The 1,901-nt window shown below is 55.3% G+C and overlaps 1 protein-coding gene across 1 annotated transcript in view; it reads right to left on the reverse strand.

Moving 5' to 3' along the window:
- Positions 1 to 1,869, reverse strand: part of LOC106511239 (potassium voltage-gated channel subfamily D member 2) — a 22,411-nt gene extending 20,542 nt beyond the window's left edge. Inside the window, exon 1 of the mRNA XM_013999990.1 lies at positions 538 to 1,869. Within this exon, the coding sequence (XP_013855444.1) occupies positions 538 to 1,646 (1,109 nt within the window). The 5' untranslated portion in view covers positions 1,647 to 1,869. The remainder of the gene's footprint in view (positions 1 to 537) is intronic.
- Between the last annotated feature and the right edge of the window lie 32 nt (positions 1,870 to 1,901).

Here is a 1,901-nt window from a genome sequence, read left to right on the forward strand (position 1 = left end):
ATTATCCATCCATCATCCATCCATCCATCATTAAACCATCCATCAATCCATCCATCCATCAATCCATCCATTATCCATCCATCATCCATCCATCCATCATTAAACCATCCATCAATCCATCCATCCATCAATCCATCCATTATCCATCCATCATCCATCCATCCATCATCCATCATCATCTATCCATTATCCATCCATCATCCATCCATCCATCATCCATCATCATCTATCCATTATCCATCCATCATCCATCCATCCATCATCCATCATCATCTATCCATTATCCATCCATCATCCATCCATCCATCATCCATCATCATCTATCCATTATCCATCCATCATCCATCCATCCATCATCCATCATCATCTATCCATTATCCATCCATCATCCATCCATCCATCATCCATCATCATCTATCCATCATCCATCCATCCATCCAACATTAAACCATCCATCCATCCATCCATCATCCATCCATCCCCTTTCATTGCACAAACAGGCTCCACCCATCTACCCTCAGAGTGGTGGTGACTTACCCCAGTGTTGTCATGGTAACGATGGTGTACCAGAAGGCTGCTGGGATGCTGGTGAACTTGCTCCCAGAACCTTTCTCRGCATAGAACATGACGGTGGCGAAGATGATGATGGCCATGGTGAGGGAGAAGAGCAGGAAGCCCAGCTCCGAGGCGCAGCTCTTCAGGGTGTAGCCCAGGATGCGAAGTCCCGCAGAGTGGCGCGAGAACTTGAAGATCCTGAAGACCCTGAAGACTCGCAGCGTGACGAAGGCGCCGCTCACGTCCTCATTGTCGGTCATGACCAGGCCGATGTAGTAGGGCATGATGGCCACCACGTCGATGATGCTCATCACRCTCTTCACGAAACGGTAGCGGCTGGGCGCGGCGGCCAGGCGCAGCAGGTACTCCACGGTGAAGATCAGAACACAAGCTGTGTCCAGGCAGAAGAAGGCCAGCGCGTACCGCTCACCGCACGCCATCTCCTTCACCCGCTTTGCCACAGCGCCACACGGTACCGTCTCCACCACGTTGGCCAGAACCGACACCGCGATGAAGAAGCCCGTGACGTAGTAGAAGACCAGAGCCATGGTGGAGGTGTGGGGGTTCTCGAAGGCCCGCCACATGGTCTCTCTGAAGGTGGCGTCCACAGTTACCACTTCATTGGTCTGCTCRTTGTCCTCGTCGTCCTGGATACGCTCCTGGTTCTCCCGTCGCCGGTCTTTGTACTCCTCGTAGCAGCAGTCCCCGATAATGTCCGGGATGATCCCGAAGAAGGCGAGCTCCTCGTCGTAGGCAGAGATGCACTCCTGACGAGGGTAGTGCAGGGTACCGGTCCGGTAGAAGTTCAGGATGTGTCTGAAGATGTCTGGGTCTCGGTCAAAGAAGTACTCGTTGGTGTCCTGGTGGAAGAAGTACTCCCTCTCAGAGCTGCCCAGCAGAGTGTCGGGGTAACGCTCCAACGTGTCCCGCCACGTCTCAAACTTTGTCCCGCTGACGTTCAGAACCAGAAGCCCCGCCCACTTCTGCTCCGTCTCTGTGGGAGGAGCCGGCATGGGGGTGTTGGCCACCGGCATCCAACCGATGGCAGCCGCCCGCGCAAACGGCATCCAGGCCGCCACGCCGGCTGCCATGGTCACCTGCTGGGGGGGCAGGTTAGGGTAACAGGGAGACAGGTGGGGGGCAGGTTAGGGCAACAGGGAGACAGGTGGGGGTAGGTTAGGGTAACAGGGAGACAGGTGGGGGGCAGGTTAGGGCAACAGGGAGACAGGTGGGGGGCAGGTTAAGGTAACAGGGAGACAGGTGGGGGGCAGGTTAGGGTAACAGGGAGACAGGTGGGGGGCAGGTTAGGGTAACAGGGAGACAGGTGGGGGGCAGGTTAGGGTAAC

This window comes from Austrofundulus limnaeus, unplaced genomic scaffold, assembly GCF_001266775.1.
Source record: "Austrofundulus limnaeus strain Quisiro unplaced genomic scaffold, Austrofundulus_limnaeus-1.0 Scaffold2613, whole genome shotgun sequence".
In the NCBI taxonomy this organism is placed as follows: domain Eukaryota; kingdom Metazoa; phylum Chordata; class Actinopteri; order Cyprinodontiformes; family Rivulidae; genus Austrofundulus; species Austrofundulus limnaeus.